Genomic DNA, 23,055 nt, shown 5'->3' with positions numbered 1-23,055 from the left:
TTGTTTTGCAGAGCAGTATTTATAATCATAATTTGTCAATTGGATAGATATGTTTATGCATGCTAGGAACATGCTTTGAGAAAGTATAACAATACTATGTACCGGTAGTCTTCTTATAAAAAGGATGTTTTAATGGGAACTATCAAAACTAGATATTCTTAACCTTATAATAGTATGTTACTGCATAATATCTTGATTTCTGTAACTTGAATGGTATATATGGATACCAAGTTCTGACATTTAAAAGGGGAGAAAGGTATTTCTTTGCCCTAAAAAACCATACCTAGTTATTATAAATATTCCAGAAGCATACTGGAGATTTCATCCAGGATGCTTCACAAACTAAAACCTGTCAACTATGTGCATCTAAAAAAGAATTTGAGGTGAACTGCTTTTTCATACAGTGTTCCTTAAAAAAATGTTGTAATACCAGTTCAACCAGTTTTAGTTACTCTGTTACAGGAGGAACACAGTAGGTTTTAAATGGCATTAAAAAGGTCTTTTGCTCATTTCTAACCAACTCTAGGAAAATGTAATCAAAATTTATATTCCACGTGCTAAAGGGGGGGGGGCTTAAACATTTTATGAACTGCTCTAGGAAGAAGCAACATAGGCATTCTCCCCCTCAAACATTTACAAGTTGGTGATTCCAGAGTTAAAGAAAGCAAAGAAGCTTTGGCTATACAGTTTGGTCACTGAACTATATCATCAGCTATGATACGATTACTTGCTTTAATAACTTCAAACAAAACTATATAACTAACGCACAATGCTATGTTCTATGTCTCAGCATGTCACACCTGGGATTTAGGAATGCATATATTTATTGTTAATAACCAGTTCACTGCTTACTGCAGCCTCCTAAAATATTCTCTTAAGAGTTGTCTAGGCAGGCTGAGAGAAGGTAGATCAAGATAGTGTACGAGGCAGAAACATTTCAGACAGAGAAGAACATATGATCAGATCTTGAGATCATCACTGATGTCTGCAGTACTGCTGCAGTTGTTAATGCACTAATGTAGAAAGTTCCACCCAAGCACTGCAGACAAGGTCTGGGATGATTTTGTTTAGCTGACAGCAAATTGAGTATTTACTCAAATGCAAGATAGGTTGTTTCTCCTAAGGCTACCATCAAAAATCAGGGGGTTGTCTTAAATTTGCATACATGTTGGCTAAGTCCAATTAAAAAAAACTTTGTGTGTTATCATTGGGGGGGTTGTCTTATATGGTAGTATATGTAGTATAAAATTCTTAAAGTTCTAAAGTTGTAATTGGTGTTTCTTATGTTTTGTATGTATTTTAACTGTTTTTAATTGTTTTAATAATGTGCGTGTTGGTTTTTTTTTTTTTATCTTAATGGTTTTAAAATTTACATTTATTGTTACGGCCATCGGCCAGCACAGTGGTTTTAAAATATGATTTTATCATGTATGTGGTAAACTGTCAGCCACCTTGGTGGTCCTCATGAGCACGGGAAGTCAGGATATAAATATTGTAAATAAATAAATAAAAGGTTACACAGGTATGGAAGAAGCTGTCAGCACACCTTCAATTCCTGCATTTGTACTATTTTTTATCAAATGTTTGGGGTTGTAGGAGTCATTGATTGGTGTCTGAAGTGAACTTTTATAGACGCTGAAGAACTGACTGAAGCCGCAGCACATGTGAACTCTACATAAGAGTTCAGAGTCTACATAAGAAGGGCTCACACAGGATGGGAGTATGCTTGGGCAAATCAGTTAAGAAGGTTCTGTGAGAACTTTCCTCACAGCACTTATAAGTAAAGAAGCCAAGATGCTCCAGATGTTCAATATTAAATAAGCTGTACTGGGAGTATCTCAGCTGGAATAATGGCCTATGTTATGTAAAAAAAATGTCTTCAGCTTTAGATAGACCCTATCTTAGAACATAGAACTAGCAATCTCAGTTTGCTTCCAGGGGACTTCAATACAAATCGTTTTCAGGAAACACAAGCAAACAGTGGACTAGAAGCTATTCTTTAGTCGTCAGCAATGTAGGAGCTATGTTCAGATTCTGTGAACAAAGAAGCAACCCAGGCCCTCAAAAGATATAGAGATATAATATTGCTTAAAGCAGCATGAAATCAGATGAAATTCCATAAATGTTTAATGTTCAACAATGTATTTTGTGTCCTACTTAATTCATGAGTAATTAAGGACACACAGAAAAGTGTTTGGTCAATTTCCTCTGAAGGGAAATTTTTCTTCTTAAAGAAGTTAGAGCATGTCTGATTTGCACATATAATCTAATAGTCTAGTCTGAGACTGGAAGAAATTTTTCCTTAAACTGGGACTTTTACTCCCCTTGCAGTGTGTGATACAGCTCAGGGTCCCCTAGTTTTCTCTTTTTATCAAAATCATCATGTCACAAGCAACTCTGGAAAGGTACAGCACTGTGTACATGAATACCCTGCATACAGCACTCGTGCTGATGACCACTCAATGAGAGTGTGTCAATTTGGTATTCAAGCACAAGAATCAACAAATTTTTTGCAGCTGTAACTCTGAACTGGGATCATGCTCCCTCCTTTGGTCCCTTCCTACTCACTAATAAATTCACCCCTTAGCCTTACATTAAGCTATATTAGCATGGCCATTAGTTGTGACTAAGGATAACCAGGGTTCAAAGCTATTCAATCCCAATTCATGGCAAAAACGAATTAGCATTAACCATTGCCAAAGCGGTAAAGCCAGCATGAAATCCTGAAGTCCAAACCCAAAAGCTTAGCTATGGGGAAGTAAAGATAACTAACACTGTTTACCGACCAACAGCTGTATTAGAATAAAGTACATCACATATACAATAGTATGTTGTTGGGTACACTGCACCTACACCGAATCAAGAAAATTATACAGTAGATTAATAATTTGTAGAGCTCTTGAAAAGCAAATATTTATTTCAACCATTGTTAAAATATAGACTACCAAATGCTTCCATCTGCTCTGATGGAATGACATTTGGACCTTGCTGGACTGTAATTATTCAAATGAGATAACCCTCCATTTGCTTCTTCTTCCCAGATTGCAGGCAGTAATTAACTGTGGGCTTGTCAGTATCTAAGGCCAACAAGATAGGGCAGGGGTGGGGTACGTCAAGCCCGGGGGCTGTATAAGGCCCGCAAAATCATTTGGTCTGGCCCTTAGTGGGTCCTGGTAGATCTCTAGCTCAGAAGGATCTAAGACTAGCGATCTGCCCTCTCCCGCGGACAGGAATAGCCTCTATTCAAGGCGGATGTGAGTTTGTTTTGCCGAGAAAAGGAACCTTTCCCCCCCTTGAAGAAGAGTCGTCAGCTATGGAGCTTCTAGGACTTCCCAAGAATATAGCAGGCTAATTTTAAAGTCACGTATTGCAGCAGTAGACTGTTTCAAACATTTGAGATTTCTACATTATAGATACACTAATTTGGGATTGCAGATTAGGGCTCAGATTCATACATTCCATTATTAAACATTTGTAATAAAGAAGCACAATTAAGTAAGATGTTTATAGATGAAAGGTAGGGTTTGATTTCCTTTAATGCTTCTACTATAAGGCAGCAGCTCAGCACATAGAACACGAGAACACATAAAACATGAACAAAAGTTGAACACATAAAACTAACAAAAGTATTCTAAAAGCAACTTCTTGAATGACTTTCCTAGCTGACAACCTGCACACAGGAAAATGCAGTAAGTATGGCACAAGTAATTATTTTGCTACATACACATAGGACAGAAAGCTGGTTTCCAAACACATGCACTCTAAGGAAGACACAAGCCCTACCCCCACATGACAGCACACTTAATTTTGTGTTATAGTTATCTATATTTAAGTGTCCTGTGTGAAGAGATGTTTGATGATATAGTAACAACCAACATAGCTATATTTGTAAACTATACCATTTTAACCAGCCTCCCTTCTTTGTAAAGAATTTCAAGTATTGACCAAGTAGCAATCTTTATTCATGATACATAGTCCAATCAATACACAGTCACTAATCATTCCCACAAGAACAACTTTTTATCTGTTGAGTATCCATAATATCAGAAATGTCTCATTAGCCAACACTATTGCTCTAATATCTCCAATATTACATGCTTGTTAAAGTACAAAGAATTGCATTTTAGGCCTCCAAAGTGATGTGCCATTAACAATTACAAGTCAAATACTAGTGAATACAGACTTACCTTCAATCTTTTTTAAAGCTGATAGGCAAGTATCCCGGCTTGGAAACTCAAAGGGATTACTACAGGTCCTAATAGTATCACATTCGCATTTTCCATTGATTATATTGCAGCCTGTTATCAGGTTTTCATTGCAAGGCTCAAATCCAAGTAGCTGATCATCCCAGTTTTCATCTAAAAACCAAAATGAAACAACTATAATACCAGCAGCTCATTAATAATTTTCATTTAAGAGATATGTATTGCCCAAGCACCTATGCATCTAAAACATAAAATGTTAAACATATCTTTAAAGCCTCTACTGTGAGGTTCTGTAACCAAAACAGCTCCACTTATTTGAAGTATTGAAATACAAAAAATGAAAATTGTGCAAGAACACAAAAGGCCCTTCCTTGGCATGCTCACTCTCTCTTTTAAGGACAAGATCTGTATCTTCTTAAAGGAGAAGGAGGTGGAGAGAAGAGTAGACAAAACAAGGTCCGAGCTTTCAAGTCTCCTTACTGCCAAGCCAGTTTGAATGAAGGTGGTTTGAGTTATCTCACCTGACAACACACAATAAGAGAGCCCCATATGAAACTTCCCAACACTGTAATTGTGAAAGTTTTAAGCCCAGATTTATTAAGAACATTATCACTCTCAGCAAGCCATATAATAGTTCTACATCAATGCCTCCTCAAAATTTCAACCAGTAGAAAAATGGAAATCTGCCATGTATTTCAACCTGCCAACTGAAAATGAACACTGAAGCAGTACTATCTACTCTACTGAATCACTGTCTGTCTAGTCCAGGGATCCCCAACCTTTCAAGCCTGAAAGCACCTTTGGAAGTCTGCTGCATAACCACAAAATGGCTACTTAAGGAGTTGGGCAAACCTCAAAATGTCATGGAGTGAGGTTATGAATAAACTCTAAATGTAACTCTTAAAATGTAAAGGCAGAAGCTCTGTTTACAAGAGGCCTTCTAAATGAACATATTGTTTAAAATTATTTTCTTGTATATACACAGCTCAACTTTAGTCACACAGTGAAGACACTTGTGCTGTGGCAGCAACTGCTGCTAACGCAACTTTTTAAAAATCTGCACAAGCTCCAATGGCCAATCAGAAGCCCTGCCAGGCAAAAGCTCTACCTGGCCCTGCCCACTTATAAAAATACTTGGCAGGCATAAGGAAAGATGTTAGTGGGCACCATGATATGTGCATGGGTCCCATGTTGGGGGTGCCTGGTCTAGTCCCTACTTCACCTGACCTTAATGTAATGTGTGAAAGTACATGTTACTTGAAACAAGGAGCTGCAGCTGAAAGTTACATACCCATTTTGTCTTCATAACATTCAGGATTACTTATTCCAAATCATGATGTTTTGATATTGCTTGTTTCTCTGTCTCTGCTCTACAGTACTAGCTGTTAGTAGCAGGAACAAGAAAAAAGGAACACTCTGACAATGGAATATTGTTTCTGGAGACAACTTACATAGCCTGTATTTAATTCTGATCTTACCTTTCTGAAACACTTGATTGTGCATTAACTACTGAAGCATGAATTAATGAGCATTGGCAGATTTCTGCAATCCCTTTAATAGTATAACGAGGGCGAGACAAAAGGAACATCTGAACTAAGGGCAAAGGTCAATGTATTGAAAAGATTCAAATGATTTTAAATTGTCACATCTTCTTTCCTATTTTGGAATTACACACAGATTCAAGGCAGTAGATGAAAAGCCAGAATTCAGCTGGTTTGGAAAAATCAGGCACGTTATCATAAGTTGCGGTTTCTAAGCAGCTCTGAGAATGCAGCCTAACACAGGAAAACCCATTCAGATATGGAACAGAACTGGTGCAGGAGAAAAATAATCAAATGAGACTTCTGCTGATTCAAGAGCAGCTGCTGCCATCTGGACTGTTGCACAACAGCTTCTAAATTGACTCACTGTTGCACAGCAGGAGTGGAATAGTGGCTATTTCAAAATAGTGACTATTTGGAATCTCAGCAGCAGTACTCATAAAGGCCCACAACCACTCTCTGAATCCCAGATTTTACTAATTACTCCTCCCCCAGGGGTCAGTCTAGGTAGGCCTCATTTTATAACCCATATACATACATACTTAATTGTGTGGTCCAGGTTTGTAAGGAGGGGGGAGGGAATAAAATAGCTCATTACAACACTGCCTTCCTTCCTCTTCTGCTCAGTGGGATATTCATAACACATTTTCATCATTTCTTTGGCACGACCTTGCATCTGCACATATTGTACATATTTGCACAGGTGTATCTTGCATCATATTGCATGAGCTTCTTTCCCATTTCGGTGTGTCTAAGTAATGCATCATATCTGGCATATAGACTAACATTTTAATCACAAAGCATGCAATGGGCATAGCAAGTGTCGGGTTATAACAAACTCTTCCATAAAATAAGGAGGAGTATGCTGCAGCAGCGGTAAGGATACGCAGCACAAGAACATATCCAATACCGACAACATTTGTCACTTAACCAGTCTTTCTATATTAGATTCATCAAGAGATCCCTATCCACGTGTCACCTTTAAAGGGAAGGAAAGCAAGAAGTCCAGCTGAAAACAAAACCATACCCTTGACAAGCCTACTCATATCTATTGATTCTGCCACAATGCAGAGACTTCCAAGTAATCTAAAGAGCAAAAAGCACTAATATTACCATAGTTACGGAGTATATTCTTGGCTATAACTTTCGGTTGCTATTTTCCACACAAATCCCTACTCATCAACCCAAATCCCCTCACTGTGTTCTTCAGCTATGTGAAGCATAGCTACACTTCTTTAACCTGTAACAGTTTAATGAAATGTACCTACCAGAATGCTTGCACACCCAGAAGAGTTTTGGAGGGTTGGAGTAAAAGCCAAATCTATATGCAACAGTTCTCTGAACTGCTGCTGTAGTATGTAGCATCATTATAAATTATGGAACATATTCAAGACACCGATAGAGAACAGATGAGAATGTCTGGGAAAGGAGATGGAAATTTGAAAGTAGAACTATCAAGAGGCACTAGCAGAAAAAAATGTAATAAATCTTGGCTACACACTCAAGTCAACAACTGCAACTTTAATAAGGAAGACTATTTCAGTATGTGCTGATTTTGGCCTCTCAAATATTTTTTTAAAAGACGCTTCTTTTTCAAAGGGACAATTGATTGATTCTCCATAGACAAGTGATCACATGAAGCTTCTTTATACTGACTCAGGCCACTGGTCTATCAAGGTCAATACTGTCTCCTCTGATTGGCACAGACTCTCCAGGGTCTCAGGCAAAAGTCTTTCACAGCTCCCATTACCTACTTCTTTTAACTGAAGATTTCTGGAATTGAACCTGGGATGTTCTTCGTGCAAAACAATTCCCTACCAGTGAGCCACAGCCTCTCCATGCAACAGCTAGGTGGTTACACTCAGTAAACCTTAAAAGCAGGGTACTGAAAAAAATTCACCTAGTCACCACTAGAAAAAAAAAGTGGGCTTGCTCCATCAAAGGAAAGAGAATGCACATAACTTTAGGGAAAGAGACAAGCCACTTACTCAGCACTGCTATGTAGTGGTAGACCAGCAGATGTCTGTCAATACCCTTCAAACAATGACAGGGTAGATTAGAGTTCTCAGGCCAACAACAGAGCAAAATTATCACAAATTATGGCTAGGATTGGTAGCCAACTTATTTCCTACCAGCCAGCTGCAAAATCCAATGCTATCTCAATATTATCTGTGACACTGACATCTTGGACCATATACTATGTTAGCAGGAAAATAATTCTTTAAACTTGGGCCACTCCATACATAACCTCTTCACATCTGGGTTTTGCTTATAACACAAAATATAGTATAGTATTTGAACGTATTATAAATGCTATTTGCTGTAAAAAGGGCCACTACGATGCTTGATTTGATATCTAAAATATTACAAATGAAGCAGCCTGACAGTTTTCCAAGAACAAGGAGTTCACTGCACCTTAAAGAGTATCACATTTTAGTGGAGAAAGTTCACAGATTATACTTTTTCAGATACATATAAGGGGCCATAGAATTGTCTACTCTAGATCATGCTTTACAACAGGGGTGGGGAACGTCAGGCCCGGGGGGCATATAAGGCCCGCAAAATCTCTCTCTCTTTTTTTTAGGTCGACAGCGGGGTTGGAAGGGAGGGATGTGTGTCTGCACCGAAGACTTCAATGAACAGCAGTTACAGGTAAGTGCAACTCTGTTTTCATTTTCATTCTTCGGTGCAGCCCCACATATGGGATTTTAGCAAGCTTACCATACAAGGATCCTAGAACAACGTCTGAAGGACCGCCTTTCCCACCGCGGCATCTCGTCTCGCGTGTAGATCCAACGCGTAGTGCCGAACCAACGTGTCCTGACTTGACCACGTTGGCGCCCTGCAGATCTCCTGGACCGGAACCTGTCTGTGAAGAGCAGCAGAAGAGCCCTGGGCCCTAGTAGAGTGGGCATGGACTCCCAGAGGACAAGTCTGCTTAGCCTCCTTATAGGACCATTTCACTGCCGAGACTACCCATCTGGCTATGGACTGGAAGGAGGCAGCCTGACCCTTCTTATGGCCCTGGTAGCAAATAAAGAGCGTTTTTGATCTCCTAAACTGCTTGGTCCTGTCAATATAATATAAGAGTGCTCTTTTGACATCTAGTGTATCACCCTCGAAGGGTAAGTCCTTGATTTGAACTCTTGTGTCCAAGGGGAGAGCAGTGGTGCAAAGCCAGGAATGGCGTCTGAAGGTTATAGCTGTGGCCATGGACCTGGCTGCGATCTCAGCAGCATGCTTGCCAGCTGAAATCTCCTGCTTATACAGCCTAGTCACCTCTGCCTGGATCAGTTTTAGGGTGGATTTAGACTCCTCAGGCAGCAAATCAATGTGTGGAGTAGCCTTCTCCCACAGGAAGAGTTGATAACCGCCCATTATCGTCTGATAATTTGCGATGCGGAAGTTTAAAGTGGCAGAAGTATAAGCCTTCCGGCCCAGATGATCGACCCTCCTACTCTCCTTATCTGAAGGAGTGGAGTGCTGTCCTTGGCGCTGTCTGGTCTGCATTTCGCCAGTGACGATAGAGGATGGTGGTGGGTGGATAACCAGGAATTCTGCAGAGTCCTGTTGGACCCTGTAAAGATTCTCCATCTTCTTGGTTGAGGGAGTCACAGAGGCTGGCTTCTTCCAGACTGACTTAGAGATTTCAGAGAGACCTTCGAGGATCGGAAACGCCACTATACCAGGTGAATCTGGGTACAGGTGGCTAAGTATCTTGTCCTTCGGTTTGTTATCCGAAGTGGTGATATTTATGTCCAGTGCTTCCGCCATGGGGATCATCTGTTCTGTTCTTAACTTTAAGTCCTCAGAAGGGGAGACAGCCTCCGTGTCACCCACCAGCTCGTCTGGGGAAGGTTCAGACGCTCCCTCTGAACTGTCAACTGAAGCTCTGGTCTCAGGTTCCTCAGGCTCAGATTCGGTTCTGGGACTACTCTGAGTAAGAGAATAGAGAGGTGAACCCAATAAAGGAGTGGTTTGGGTCAAAGGTTTGCCTTGCAGGTTGATCTGCTTCAACCTACAAAATTCAATCCACTCTTGAAGTAGAGCTGAAGAGATGGAAGGCCAGGGGTTAGGAGTCAGGTAAGGTTGGACGACTCTCTTCGGATGCGATGGGCCCAGATCCGAGGGGAGGATAGTTTCCTCGAGAGGATCCAGCTCGACGTCGGAGGAGCAGAGGAGTGGGGAACCCGAATGGAAAGAGGGGGTCCTCGGTACCGGGGTCGGATCCGATGTGATGGTTGTCGGATCCGCAGCCGTCTGCGCCGGGGTAGCCGCTCTAGAAGTGGGGAGGCTGCCGCTTCCGGACGTATCCCTGTGCTTTGACTTGTGTTTGTGCTTCTTAGACACGTGCATCGGATCCGATGACGGGATCGGATCCGAGCGCTTCGGATCCGAGCCAGATCCGGGGCTCTTGGTGATCGGTACCGATCGAAAAGACTGTGCATCTCACGGCGTTCTGGAGCCCACCGAGGGGGAGGGGGCTATCAGCGCCTTCTTCCACAGCTCCGCATTGAGGCGGTCAGCCCGGGCATTACGGGCGCGGGTAGAAAATTTCTGGCAAATTTTGCACGTGGAGACATTATGTCCCTCGCCCAGGCAAAGTAGGCACAGATCATGTTGGTCCGTGTGCGGTATCTTTGTTGCGCACTTTGGACACAATTTGAACGGCATCTTGCGGGCCATACCAGCCCTTGGCACATGACCGAGGGGACCGAGGCAAAGAAATAAGTCAGTCCTCCAAGCGTTTTTCGCAAAGTGATAACAGGTCCAGTTGGGGCAACCCAAACGGCAGACAGGATAGTAACTCACGAAAACGAAAGCAATCCGAAGAGGTAGTTAGCTCTGAGGTCTAGAAAGCTCCTTACTCGGCGGCGGCAAAGAAGGAACTGAGGAGGGAGGGGAAGCCCTGCCGAGCACACGGTGAGTTCGGCGGGAAGCCGTCCGCGGCTGAGGGGAGGGGCATCCCCTTTGGAGGTCTGAGGCTATTAAAGTTTCCATTGGCAGGCCTGCGCACAGGCGCAGTCCCATATGTGGGGCTGCACCAAAGAATGAAAATGAATAGCCTCTATTCAAAGCGGATTTGAGTTTGTTTTGCCGAGAAAAGGAACTTTCTTTCCCCCTTGCAGAAGAGTCATTAGCTATGGAGCTGCTAGGATCGCCCAAGAAACTGTGTTAACCCTTTCCCACCTGGGCCATGGAGAAACGTATTTCCTCTGTACCACAAGAGGGCTGGGGCGGAAGTGGTGACAATGGAGGGGTTAAAGGGTCAGGGCCAGAATGCGCAGGGGCGAGTAGCCAGCGTATTCTCATTTCATTCCTGCAGGCGGAGGTAGCAGGAGTTGGCTGTAGAATCCGGCCCCGACCATGCAGAGCAGGAGCAACTCCGTCATGTGGCTGGGCAGCTACGCCCGGCTGGTGCAACAGACCATCCTGTGCCACCAGGTGGGTGAGTGCGCCACCGATTGGATGCCGCCTGCTTGCCCGCGCAGGGGGGGATCATCTGGGCAGCTGCCTGCTTGGGGCTTGGTCGGTACCCCCTCTCCCTTCTGGTTCTTTCCCCTTCTAAGTCCTGCAAAAGATGCATAGGGCAGGAAAGTGCCATATCAGGGCATTACTGGACCAGGCTCCTTCGCCTACAAGCACTGAGCGGCTTGTCGCTCACTCTGTTTTGTGTTTGCTGCCCTGCCTGAATCTCTTGGGCCCAAGTGGTGACAGAATAGCTCAAAAGCGAATCACTCTACGTGGCAGACACTCGGAACTGTCTCCAGTCGTGCCTCTTCACTAAATGTATGACCAAAGATAGCAGGCTAATTTTTATGTTGATAATTGTGTATGGCCCACAAGTGATGTTATAAATGTCCAAATGGCCCCTGGCAGAAAAAAGGTTCCCCACCCCGTTTTACAAGACGACAGTCTTCAGGTTCAGATATGGGCATGTCCTAGTGAAAGAACTTCTGAAAGCAGGGGTGGGAACAATTTATGGACCAGCGTGTCACTTCCACTGCCCTCAGAACAGACAATGTTAAATGGACCAATACTAACTTGGTATAAATGCAGTTTTACATGTTCAAGGCTGCAATCCTACATGCAATTTCATAACAGTAAATTCCATTGAACACAATGAATTTACTCCAGATGAAGCTTATCACTGAAACTCCCTGGCCCTGAGTTTAGAAAAGCTTTTTAGTAGAAGTCCAAACTCTACCTGGTTTCAGGGTTTAATTTTTTTTAAAAAACCCTCTATTTTTACCTTCTAGATAGGAAAAATAATTCAGTGTTATTGTGCTAAGTCTGCTCAGCTCTCTCTCTCGCTCCCTAGCTTTTCTCTGGCTGAGAAGCTATCAGGATAGAAGGTGATGTTGCTTCTTGGAAAGCCAGTGTGGTTTAGGGGTTAAGAGCAGTGGTTTGGAGCAGTGGACTCTAATCTGGAGAACTGGGTTTGATTCCCGACTCCTACACATGAAGCCAGCTGGGTGACCTTGGGCTAGTCCAGCTCTCTTAGAGCTCTCTCAGCCCCACCTACCTCACAAGGTGTCTGTTGTGGGGAGGGGAAGGGAAGGTGATTGTAAGCCTTTTAATTCTTCCTTAAGTGGCAGAGAAAGTTGGCATATGAAAACCAACTCTTCTTCTTTCGAAGCACAAGATAACAGTATTTGAAAATGGTAGTAAAAATCAGCTGCAAGCCTAGTGCTAAGAAGCTCTTGTAGTCACAGTAGGGCAAATTCTTCTCCCTTAAAAGGCCAAGATGAACAACTTCCTCATCAGTGGCAGCTTGGTGTGTATTCTTATGGAAAAATGATTACCGTATATACTCGCGTATAAGCCGAGTTTTTCAGCCCCAAAAAAGGGCTGAAAAAGCCGAACTCGGCTTATACGCGGGTCAATACGGTAGGGTAGGGGAGTGGGAGGAGGAAACTTACTGCCGCCGCCGGGCCCATGCCACTTCCTGCTGCCAAGAGTGGCCTGGGGCGGCCTCCTGCAGCTGCAGGGAGGCTGCCCCGGCCCTCGCCCGGCCGCGCCGCCACTTTTGGCGGCCCAGAGCGGCCTGGGGCGGCTGCCCCGGCCCTCGCCCAGCCGCGCCGCCGCTTCTCACGGCCCAGAGCGGCCTGGAGCGGCTGCAGGGAGGCTGCCCCGACCCTCGCCCGGCCGCGCCGCCGCTTCTCACGGCCCAGAGCGGCCTGGGGCGGCTGCAGGGAGGCTGCCCCGGCCCTCGCCCGGCCGCGCCGCCGCTTCTCACGGCCCAGAGCGGCCTGGGGCAGCTGCAGGGAGGCTGCCCCGGCCCTTGCCTGGTCGTGCCGCCGCCAGGCCCGCGTCGCTTGCTGCCGGGAGCCCAGGTAAGCCTGCGGGGGGGAGGGGTTATAAGCCGGCCCTCGGCTTATACGCGGGTGCCTAATTTTTCCCCATTTTTGGGGAGAAATTAGGCACCTCGGCTTATACGCGGGTCGGCTTATACACGGGTATATACGGTACCAGTCTCTTAAAGTAACAAAAATACAGCAACCCACTCTTTTTTCTTTTTAAAGAAAAACATGGTTTTTTTCTCAAGGCAGAAAACCAATCCCAGCCCTTCCTCTATGGCAGCTGTTTTGTAACAGCACCATGGTGGCATCTATAGCTTTCCTCAAAATTCCAGAAGTGTCTGCAGGCTCAATGAAGTTGAAGATCTCTATCACACAGAGACTATTTCACTAGTGTTGACAGTCACACATTTAGTGATTATGTTTGCTAAGAGAAAACACAGATACCAAGTAAATCATTGTCAGACATAAATCTGTTTAATTGAAGTATTTGCTGGGGCAACAGCATCCCATGGGTGAAAGTAAGTAACTGCTTCTTGTCCTCACTACCAACCCAATCTAGAATGACTCTCAGGCTTAAAATAGTTCAGATTCAAACATCTGCATGTTTAAGATTTTCAAAGCATTTCCTTGTTTTACTATCAATGCAATTATCTTACTTATGCATACCTGAAATAGCCTCACTGCACTTTGAAGTCAACATTGGCTATAAATGGCTGTGACAATCCTCTGTAAAATCCAAAACCAAAAAGTAGTGCAAAACTTTTGTGTGTGTGTAAAGCGCTGTTAAGTCACAGCCGACTTATGGCGACCCCTTTTGGGGGTTGTCATGGCAAGAGACTAACAGAGGTGGTTTACCAGTGCCTTCCTCTGCACAGCAACCCTGGTGTTCCTTGGTGGTCTCCCATCCAAATACTAACCAGGGCTGACCCTGCTTAGCTTCTGAGATCTGACGAGATCAGGCTAGCCTGGGCCATCCAGGCCAAGGCGCAATATCTTTAGGAGAAACCAAAAAGTCACAGGGAGTGAAGCAGTAAGTTCCTGATCACTAGTTTCAGTTACAAGGAGCAACAGGTTATGTACAATATTTCTACTAGAAGAACAGGGTAGGTGTACAGAAGTGAACCATTTCAGAGCCCATGGCAGAATGAACTGCTGTAACACCAAGATTTTACCATCAAAACTTCCATGTTTTAAGGCATTCTCTACTCTTAACAATACAAATGCCTGAGACAGTATCCCCCAAACAGCCAATTAACAAGAGTGAAAGCTCTTTAACACAGAAGATGAGAGGAACCAAAAAGTGAAAGAACAAGACAATATACTTATTCACTGAGGCTGAATCTATTTGTGTGCCTTTGGTGGCCCTGATGAGGGTAGAAAGGCAGTGTATAACTTTGGTAAATAAATAAAATAAATTGGCATGAGCCAACAGCTCAGACATCAGCTGCTCTCTTCTTAGGAAATCAATTCCAGTAGCACCAACTTCTAAACAAGCACAAGCTATAATTAGTAAGATTCATTTCTGGATGCCCAGTCAGCCCACTTTTGTAAACTACACTGATTCTTCCCACTGCCCATCACAGGTCAGACTGCTACACATTACAGGTGTGTTTTTCACATATCGGCTAGTAATATTTTGTTGACTAGAAATAAGTTTCAGAAACTACATTAGCAGATAACCAAAGTTCAGTTGACAACAGGAAATAGACAGCTAGGCTTCACATCCATCAGCAGGCTTCTGCCAATTGCCCCTGGGTCCTTCCCTCTAAGAAAACACATCTAAACAGCTGCCAATATGCTGCAGTTGGTAGACAGGGAGAAAACAGAGCACCATCTATTGACTTATTTGGACCAGTTGTATTTCTTAGAACCTCTACCTTAGCTAATACTTAAGTTAAAAACTTAACGTTTAACATTCAAGATCATAATGATGACTAAATATTGCAGCCAAGCAAATTTGTAACTGACTTAAACTCTTATGCCATCACTTCTTATTCCTCACTTACTGTTTGTCTTTCATATTATACATACTACAAAGCAAGTCACCAGCAGTGCATTCCTTAGGTGAGTTACTCCAGTCTAAGCCCATTCATTTCAATGGGCTTAAACTGGAGTAACTCTCCTAAGGAATGCACTGCTAGTCAAAGATGGACTCAAATGTTTTGGTGTCCCAAAACAAATGTAAATATTGCCTTCCCAGCTAGTAAAAAATTTAAGATACAACGGGCAACTTCTTAATCAAGCCTCAAAACTTTCGGCCTGAGCCAGGCCATTTTACCCGCGTGGCATACTGGTTAAGAGTGGTGGTTTGGAGCAGTGGACTCTGCTCTGGACAACCGGGTTTGACTGAGTGGCGGAGCCTAATCTGGTAAACTGGATTAGTTTCCCGCTCCTACACATGAAGCCAGCTGGGTGACCTTGGGCTAGTCACTCTCTCAGCCCCACCTACCTCAAGGGTGTCTGTTGTGGGGAGGGGAAGGGAAGGAGATTATAAGCCGGTCTGATTCTTCCTTAAGTGGTAGAGAAAGTCGGCATATAAAAACCAAGCTGCAGTACTGAGGTCAAAAGCTCTGCTCACAACCTGAGATCGATCCCAACAGAAGTTGGTTTCAGGTAGCCGGCTCAAGGCTGACTCAACCTTCTGAGGTCGGTAAAATGAGTAACCAGCTTGCTGGGGGTAAAGTGTAGATGACTGGGGAAGGCAATGGCAAACCACCCCATAAACATAGTCTGCCTAGTAAACGTTGGGCTGTGATGTTACCTTATGGGTCAGTAATGACCCGGTGCTTGCACAGGGGAGCACCTTTACTTTTTACCTAAAGAGGCTCCAGATAAAAATCCACTTCCATGAAGCACATTGTATTCGCCCTGGGCTGGATCCAACCCTGTGTCAAAGCTCGTCTTCAGAAGTACCACTTGCGTGCTCCTGCTCCACAGGATCATATGCCTTTCCCGCTGTCCTACACTTTACCCTAACAATGCTCATATTTCTTGCCCTGCTATAACACTTTCCTTTTAATTAGGAAGTGCAGAAGTATAAGAAGTCTTACCATGTTTTATCACACAGCACATCTACACAGTATTATTTCATTCTTGTATAATTTTCTAGCCTTCAATCCAAGTAGATACATCTCTGCCAAATATCAATCTTCCAACAAAGCAAACATCTACTTTAATAACAGTCCATCATTTTCTAAAGCCTTAACTCTAGCTCTTAAAGACTGCCAATATTCAAATGCTCAACGAACAGAAAACCCTGCATAAAATTGGTCTGATATACAACAAACCCTAGGTGTTAGTTCAGTGGTATTTACTTCCCAAAAATGGCACTTAGCATTACCATCTTAGGACTTTGCTTCAACAATTAACTCCAGCATAATTAATGGAGCCAAATTTGTGTACCATATACAATTGAATGCTAGTGATGAAAATACTGTAACACAAAACATACTGTTTCTTATATCATGGTCCATAATACAAAAACACTTTGAATAAATTGGCTATTGTCTCATGCACAGGAACAGAACAGGTTATCTTTAAGATACATTGAATTCTACAATTTTGTGAGTACAGTACTATTTTAAGAAAGCGTAGGAAGTACTCCTCAATAGGACGTTATAACTCTGTGTGTGTGCAACATGATCAAACTATTAGAAGTATATGTCTCACAGCTGTAAAGAACAGAAGTACACTATGGAATACAATTTTGAAAGTCCTTTGTTTTAATAACTTGTGAAACCTTGCCTTTTGAGGGACTGTTTCATGTGAGTTTTTATTGTAAAGTGCTTTCAACATGGTACTTTGCAATACTAGTATTAAAAAATGTATATGCAAACAATTGCTGAACACTATGTTCACTTTGTGTGCTGAAATCTTGTTCAACTAACATGAGAGTTAAGTTCCTCCAGAGGCCCCAAACAGATAATTTCATTAGTTTACAAAATTAAATCTAAACTGTCAATTTACTTGTGTATTAGAGAATCACAGTTCTGAACACTAACATGCAATATTCACACAAGAGAAGCCCACAGAAGCGTAAACCAGACTGATTTCATAGCAAACAGATTTGCCTGAACAGACTGCCACATAATCCTGCTAGTTGTTTTTTTTTTAAATGCTGCTTTATCTACGGTTTTACACAAGAACAGCAGTATCAGCAGACAGTCACATCAAACTGTGTTCAGAGTTACAAAATGTTTAAGGACATTCAGAATTCATAGTTTTTCAAATAAAAATAATCTTTAGAAATCAGCATAAGAATGACAAAGTTGCTGCATGCAAATACACCTGTTGTAGTTCAATAACAAAAGCAAGTGCAACACCAAAAATTTAAGAGCATATATGCACTACAGACTTTAGACATGCTAGTTTAGCTTTCCTGAAAACTTTAATTTTGCAAGGTAACTATGATCTCAGACAGAATTTTCAGTACAATACCAAATGTCAACTGGCTTGAGAAAGTTATGTCACAGTAGTATCAAAATGAAACAGGTTTGTAGTGTACCTATGCTCTTACAAGAAGCAGCAGAATTGTTTATAAGCTCTCAAATCAACATCACGATACTTGGAAGTTCAGACATATATAAAAAATGTAAGGAACCATGCCATGCAAACATAAGGAAATTTGAGCTTACAGAAGCTCAACCATTATGGTGAAGTAAAGAGAATGATGCTAAAGAAGCGCTAGACATAAGCATGATTTCATTTTAAATGTCAGAAAAATAGTTTGAGATTATTAATTATATAAAATATGTTCTAAAATGATCACAAATTATAACAGGAAAAGTGCAATATTCACTTGTGCACACTGCATTAGAAATCTAACAAGACTACTTACAGGTACATTTATGTAAGAAAAATGAATCTCGTGTATACTGCTACAATGCTCATATCTCACAACAATACATCCTGAAGCATCATAAACTATCCTGACTAGCACTGTTATAGAAATGTTCAGGACTGACTCCACGACACAGAATATTCCATTTATGAAACTATAAAAGTATCCACGTATGTGGAGATTTACGCAGCTAAAAGAACCCAGCAAGCTGTTTCTGGACCAGTCTCTCTTCAACAACAAAAGTGATTATTGACAACCACTATATGATTAACTCCAGGGTGGAGATGGCACATAGGGAAAAGCTTCATATGCCATGTATAACATCACTGGTTCTCTGTACGGCTTTCTCCCCTTTCAACTATGTATCGTCTTTCAATAATTTTCAAATATATGTGAGATGTGACATGTGATCAAATCTCTGGATTTCTTTTCTCATACAGACAATTGTATGAAGCATCCTAATTTCCCCCATTAACAGAATGGTTACAGTGATGTTAACTTTATTTCCAGTGGCTTACCATTGCTGTCACTGTACATATTTAGAGTCCCAAGACCTCTTTTTCTCACACAGCTTATACCAAATTGTTTCCATGACAAGTACATTAGATTCCATAAGTGTATGCAGATGCTAGCGAACCAATTTAACAAACTTTACTGTGCATGTGCATTAAGCTGGAGCCCAAAAAAATTTCTTGACTGCAGAAAGTTAGTTTTATAATCTTGAGCGCAAACTGTAAATATGGTGAAACCTAGCCAATCACAGTCCCATTCCTTCTAAGACATAAGAACTCATAAGCAAATTAAATATGAATGCGATAATTTGTTTCATAATGAACTGTCATATTGTTTCTTCCTTTAAAATAAAAGAACACTATTTTATATGATCCTGATCACATTAGTACATCTTATCACATCTATGAAGTTTGAACACAGAAAAGCACCAGAAAGTATATTACTCAGTTTGAGAACAATCAACACTTTCCGCACCAAATGCACACAGTCACAAAACTACAGAAAACAGAGCACACCCATGAAATAAATGCTTGTTTTAATGGTTAAAAAACACACACTAGAAAAAGCATACCAGTAGGCAGCAACAAGACATAAAAAATAAAATATTAAAAAGTATGCCCTCTAAGGCAACTTCCTTTGTGCTTAACGTATCACTTCTGATTAATCATAATTCTCAGTTCCCATTTTAAACATAATCCATTGTAATATCAGTTGGATTAGGAGAGCAATTTTCTCCTTAATTTCAATTTCCCCCCATGAACCATTTACAAAGCTTCAAAATAAGTTCTTCACTGTGACCAGTAGGGGTCATTTCAGTATAAAAATTGTACTGGAAGAAACTGACTCAAAAAGGAGATTTGGAAAAAAAAAATGTTCTCCAAAAGCTTTATTAACAATTCATGTGGCAAAGATTTCATCTGCAAGCTACATTCATGTCAGTGTTCACAATTTTAATACCAGATGACAGGAAATGTGATGTAAACTCTACCTCTAGAATCAACAACCCATTAAGAGGTTTTTTGTATCTTACTCTTAACTGGAAGGTTAAATAAAAGGAAGTCTTGTAAACCTCTTAAAAATTTAAAGTCAGCTATCAAGTGCTCATTCAGCTGGTTACTACTGTGTGTGAGATAAACAGTATCAGCTAGTTAATTCCCTTGTATTATGCCCTTGTGATAGTTAGAGCAGGGACAACTAGCAGTGCTGTCAAGCCCATCATACAAAAAGATTCTCTTTATTTTGAGCAGGGTATGCCAGATTTACTTCTAACTGAAATCAAGTACCACAGAGGTTACATCACTTCTAAGGAATTATAATTCACCTAAAATTTCCAGAAAGCTCAACACCACTGTACATTAAAGCAGTCAGGTGTCAAGGTATACAGAAGATTTTCAGCATAATTCCATGCCAACATTACTGTGAAGTATGTTCAAAATACACCATAGCAGAATGCAGAGTTCAACTTGTTCCATAACAGAAATTTCTTATGCTACTTATTCATCTAATACGCTCACACCTTTTGCAAAGCTGACTTGCCTAAAGCAGAAGTTAATCCCTACAAGAAGAAATCCAGTCGGCATTATCAGCAATATGCTAGAAGAAGCCAGGCAAGCCTATGATAATCTCCATCATGCCAAATTAAGCAAAAAAAAAAAAAAAAAAAACCCGGTAGGGAGAGCACCCATGAGTTTAAATACAGAAGTCAGTCTTACTTACACCAAAGCAAGGAGTAGCAATACCCAATCACAGGATAACGTACCATAAAGATAATGTTTAGTTATGACATTTTTAGGGTACAGAGGGAAGAGGCTAGGGTGCTTTTAACAGTTTTTTGGATGACTGCCTCTGCTGTCTCAAAGGAATTTCTGAACTCTCGGCAGCCCTCTAGCGGATCAACAGAAACCATACTTTCTGCAAATGACCAAGGGGGGGGGGAAGGGGGATTTTCCATGCAGATTCTCATCCACAACAGAACTATATTTTCTTAAGCTTTCCCACTAGGATAATAAACAGTAACAGAGAAACTCTCTCATGACACGTATACAAATATTTTGCTTGACTGTTGTCTGTACATTTCCACTTACAGGATAATAGCTATTACAAAGCAAACTGAAGGTGATAAAAATATGAATGGACTTCTCCTTTTTTCCCATGAAAAGGAAGGATCCCTCTTCTCTCCATGCTGGTACAAAAGTGATGAGAATAAACATAACAAGTTAATCACTCTTTGTTGCTTTAACAATTCCAAAATTAGCAACATGGGTTCCTGACTGGGGGCTACTGCAACTCAGAAGATGGAAGGATATCAATTAAGATAATGTTAAACAACGTTTGCAATGCCATTAATTGCTGATCAATACATTATAACCTGCTATGTAGAGCTATACTGTCACGGTACCTGCAACATTGTGAAAAATGTGTCATAAAACAAATGATGCAATAATGACAGCCTAAGCTACCAAGACTGCAAAAAGGCATGGACAGGGCATTACTAGATATTTACTTACTCGCAAGCGTAGGCAGAAATATTTTGCATGTTAAAATCATAATACTAAGTGCATCTATCAGGAAGCAAGCCTCCCTGTAGTCAGTATTACCCACTTTCAAGTCAACGTGGTTAGGACTAGGCTGTAAAAGCAGGTAGTGAAACACACACCAATGTCAAAGGAAACTGCAAACTGAAGGGGTAGCACCAGATGTTTACATTAACACACACACTGACCCGTTTCTTAGGCAGGAAAGCAAAAAAAGTGAGTTCTATTTTTGTTACCCACCGCAAGGCCAGTAAAGAGCTTTCAAGTGATGGGAACAGTGATCAGGGAGAGATTTTTTTAAATGGGAAGAAAATGAGAACTAAAAAATATCCATCCACCTTGTAAGGCGGAATATCTCCAATGCCGGCAACAGACGCGCACAACTCCAGAAATGGATTTGGGGGAGAGGGTGTCAGTAGATGCGTATTTGATGTAGCCCAAAATGGAAAATAACGGGAGAGGAGGTAAAAGAAAAAGGACGCATCTCATACAACTACATTAAGGGGTGGGGAGATACTCCATGCTTGCCAGCCTCCACCCTTCCTTGGAACAGAACTGCCACCTTTCAAGGTACTCGCAGGCAGGGCCGGTGCTACCATTAGGCGAACTAGGCGGTCGCCTAGGGCGCAGACCTCGGAGGGGTGCAGAACTGGCCTGAGGGGCACAGTTTTAAACAGATTAGTTCCTGGGGGGGGGGGGGAGATGCAACTGACAATTTTATTTTAAGGCAAGTACCACAACAGCGCTAGGGAACAGAATTGACTACAACATATACAAAGTTTGGTGCTTTTATTTTTTTCCCGACCAGGCATCTGTTTTTGAAAAATGGGTTAACAATTGGGGGGGGGGGGGAGGGAGGGGGCACAAGTAGTTAGCCTTGCCTGGGCGCAAAATAATAATAATAAAGACTGGCACCGGTCCTACCCGCAGGATCGCACACCAACAGTGTGCTGGAAATGAATCTCGCAGAGGGGGTGGGAAGGAAAAGCGCGAAGCACCCCAACCCGTTTGCTACTCGGCCTCTTCGGGGCGGAAGGGGGAAATAAAACTGGGGGGGGGAAGACCCTGGCGGGGGGGGGCTTCCCCACAAGCACCCCACCCCCCTTCCTCAGCACTCCCGTCCCCACGGCGCGCGCTGCCTCGGAAGGAGGTAGGTAGGTGGGTGTGTGTGTGGGGGGGGGGTGCGGGCGGCGTGGCTCCCGGGGAAAGGGGGGGGGGAGGAAGCGGTTCCCCGCCGGCGTTTACCTTCGCAGACGCCCGCCTCGTACTCGGTGAGCGAGTCGCCGTGGAGCGGCGGGCGGATCACGCAGCGCAGCCCCCGGTCGCAGGCTCCGTGGAGCCCGAAGAAGCCGCCGCAGCTCTCGTTGCGCTGCCGGGCGCACATGAAGCAGCAGCCGCAGATGTCCAGCACGACGCCGCCGGGGCAGTTCCTGGGCTCCTCGCAGCGGGACTCGTCGCAAGGCAGGCAGACGAACGCCCGCGTGCCGGACTCGCCCGCCAGCAGCAGCAGCAGCGCCAGGAGGGGCAGCAGCAGCCGCCCCGCCGCCAGGTGCCAACCGCCGCAACCGCCACCCCGGCGCCGCCGACCCGCCGCCGACGCTGCCAGGGACATCCCGGCCAGGGCCGGAGAAGCCCCCGCGGATCCACACGGAGTCTCCGGGTCCCGCCCAGTCCCGGCGACGGCGGCTCCTCCTCGGCCCCCTCGAGGAAAAGAAGAAAAGTTTCCCTCGCCGCCGCCGCCGCTCCAGCCAAACTTCTCCTCCAGGCGGCTTCCCGCTCCTCGCCGTGTGAGGAGAAGCGCCTGTTTCCCCCCCCTCCCCCCTTCTCCTCAGGCTGAGGTGTTTTGTGTGTGCGCGCGCCGCCCGCCCGCCGGCTCTCTCCACCCCCCCGCCCTCCGCGACCCCCGCGCGCGCGGCTACTACGCAGCTGCTATAACGGACGAGCCCAGCCGCAGCGCCTCGCGCCAACTACTCGACTCCGGACTCCCTCGCTGCCTCCCGACGTTTTGGTTCCCTCCCCCCCCTCCCGATCGTCCCCCATTGGGCGGCGGCGCACCCGGCTCCGCCCATGGCTGGCTTCCTCCCCGCTCATTGGGCGTTCTGGCCCCGCCTCTCTCGC

At 43.4% G+C, this 23,055-nt stretch overlaps 1 protein-coding gene across 2 annotated transcripts in view; it reads right to left on the bottom strand.

The window, feature by feature from the left end:
* Positions 1–22,549, bottom strand: part of CRIM1 (cysteine rich transmembrane BMP regulator 1) — a 171,759-nt gene extending 149,210 nt beyond the window's left edge. Inside the window, exons 1-2 of one of the 2 annotated variants that reach the window (XM_056852506.1) lie at positions 22,183–22,549; positions 4,188–4,358 (exon numbers count right to left, since the gene is read on the bottom strand). In XM_056852506.1, coding sequence (XP_056708484.1) covers positions 4,188–4,358; positions 22,183–22,549 — 538 coding nt within the window. The remainder of the gene's footprint in view (positions 1–4,187; positions 4,359–22,182) is intronic. The other variant, XM_056852507.1, reaches the window with a different exon arrangement.
* Between the last annotated feature and the right edge of the window lie 506 nt (positions 22,550–23,055).

This window comes from Euleptes europaea, chromosome 7 (genome assembly GCF_029931775.1).
Source record: "Euleptes europaea isolate rEulEur1 chromosome 7, rEulEur1.hap1, whole genome shotgun sequence".
NCBI classification, from domain to species: Eukaryota; Metazoa; Chordata; class Lepidosauria; order Squamata; family Sphaerodactylidae; genus Euleptes; species Euleptes europaea.
This window is presented reverse-complemented; position numbering and strand designations above follow the sequence as displayed.